The 1,357-nt window shown below is 38.3% G+C and overlaps 1 protein-coding gene across 1 annotated transcript in view; it reads right to left on the reverse strand.

The window, feature by feature from the left end:
- Window positions 1-379: 379 nt before the first annotated feature.
- The window catches only part of LOC100182725 (dolichyl-diphosphooligosaccharide--protein glycosyltransferase subunit STT3B), an 8,427-nt gene continuing 7,449 nt past the window's right edge, over window positions 380-1,357 (reverse strand). Inside the window, exons 18-19 of the mRNA XM_026836892.1 lie at window positions 1,171-1,290; window positions 380-1,041 (exon numbers count right to left, since the gene is read on the reverse strand). Coding sequence (XP_026692693.1) covers window positions 916-1,041; window positions 1,171-1,290 — 246 coding nt within the window. The 3' untranslated portion in view covers window positions 380-915. The remainder of the gene's footprint in view (window positions 1,042-1,170; window positions 1,291-1,357) is intronic.

The raw sequence follows: 1,357 nt of genomic DNA on the forward strand, positions 1-1,357 counted from the left end.
GAAAGATGGAACACCTTTAACACATAATATCCAAATAGCCTGATCGTGTTTTAAACAATTAACAACGGTTTGTGGCAGTCGTGAAGATACGGTTTTATAATTCATTAAATATTCTTTGTTTACTACTAAATGAAAAGAGAAAACGAAATGAAAAGATGTCCCATCCACCCCCACCCTGCTATATTAATTAATCCTTTTACTACAAATTCTTTACCAATCTTGAAACAACAATACAGTTTTGTGAATTTTGATCCTACTTCGAGGTGACCTTCTTCTCATTACGGAATATTCGGGTCTTTCAATAAGCGAGTAATCAGCAGCTTTATTTATTTCCCCGTTTCATACATAGGCATCACGATACAAGGTGTACACAAAAAAATGCTACCTTTCTGTGTAATGGAACAATTAATGTTGACGCGGCATTTCCAATTTGCTGAAGCAGAAGCCAGCAGCAAATGACGATGAACTTACGAAGTGAAATTGGACGAATTTCTTCAGGTAGCCGATTTTCGGAAAACACATAATTAGTTGCGCTTTCCACAGTATTGGGAGATGGGTGTAAAAATGACGGACCGAGTACAAACACACACGCATAGATACATACATACAAACACGACGAACCATACAGCCCGTGTGTATATTTCTTTAGGTGAAATACTCGTTTTAGTGTAACGTAACGACACGAACATAAGACTGCATCGGAAACAGTACGGTTATAGACACTCGGTAAATTTTCATTGGCACACCAAATACGATTGTAATACACCGGTTTAGAGACGACAAATTGTGCTGCAGAAAAGACAGTAGCGAAACCATATGCTAAATTCTGGCGGTTCCGATTTTTCCGCATTTTCCGGTTTAAAACCAATCATTGCACAGTCGTTTTCATGACGTTGCAGCTGCGTTATAGTGACATCACAGTGACCTTTTGTTTGCTTTGCGTGACCTTTTCGTCGTCTTCTGATTGGTTACTGGGCGAGATCGTAAACCTTTTTTCGTCTCCAGTTTGTTTTTAATGAAACCTCGACGTTTTTTGGATGTCTGAACGACATAGGGCATAATAAAAACGGTTTTGTAATTATGGGCACAAAGCTATCAAAACTACAGAGTACATTGCATTGGTTTACCTATTACTTTATTAAAATAAATGATGTGTCAAAGTTGGCTTACCTTTCTAGACATATGCTTAGCTTTGTAATGTTTGGACACAGGAGGGCGACCAAGAGGTACGCGGTTTGCTGGCTTCTTCACTCTGTTTAAAAAAGAAGCCGTTTTAAAATATGTACAAATTCAAAACGACGTTAATGATGGTAACTCAACATCACGACCATGTAATCACGGCCGTGATTGTGTTTTG

Source organism: Ciona intestinalis, chromosome 1 (assembly GCF_000224145.3).
Source record: "Ciona intestinalis chromosome 1, KH, whole genome shotgun sequence".
Taxonomy (NCBI): Eukaryota; Metazoa; Chordata; class Ascidiacea; order Phlebobranchia; family Cionidae; genus Ciona; species Ciona intestinalis.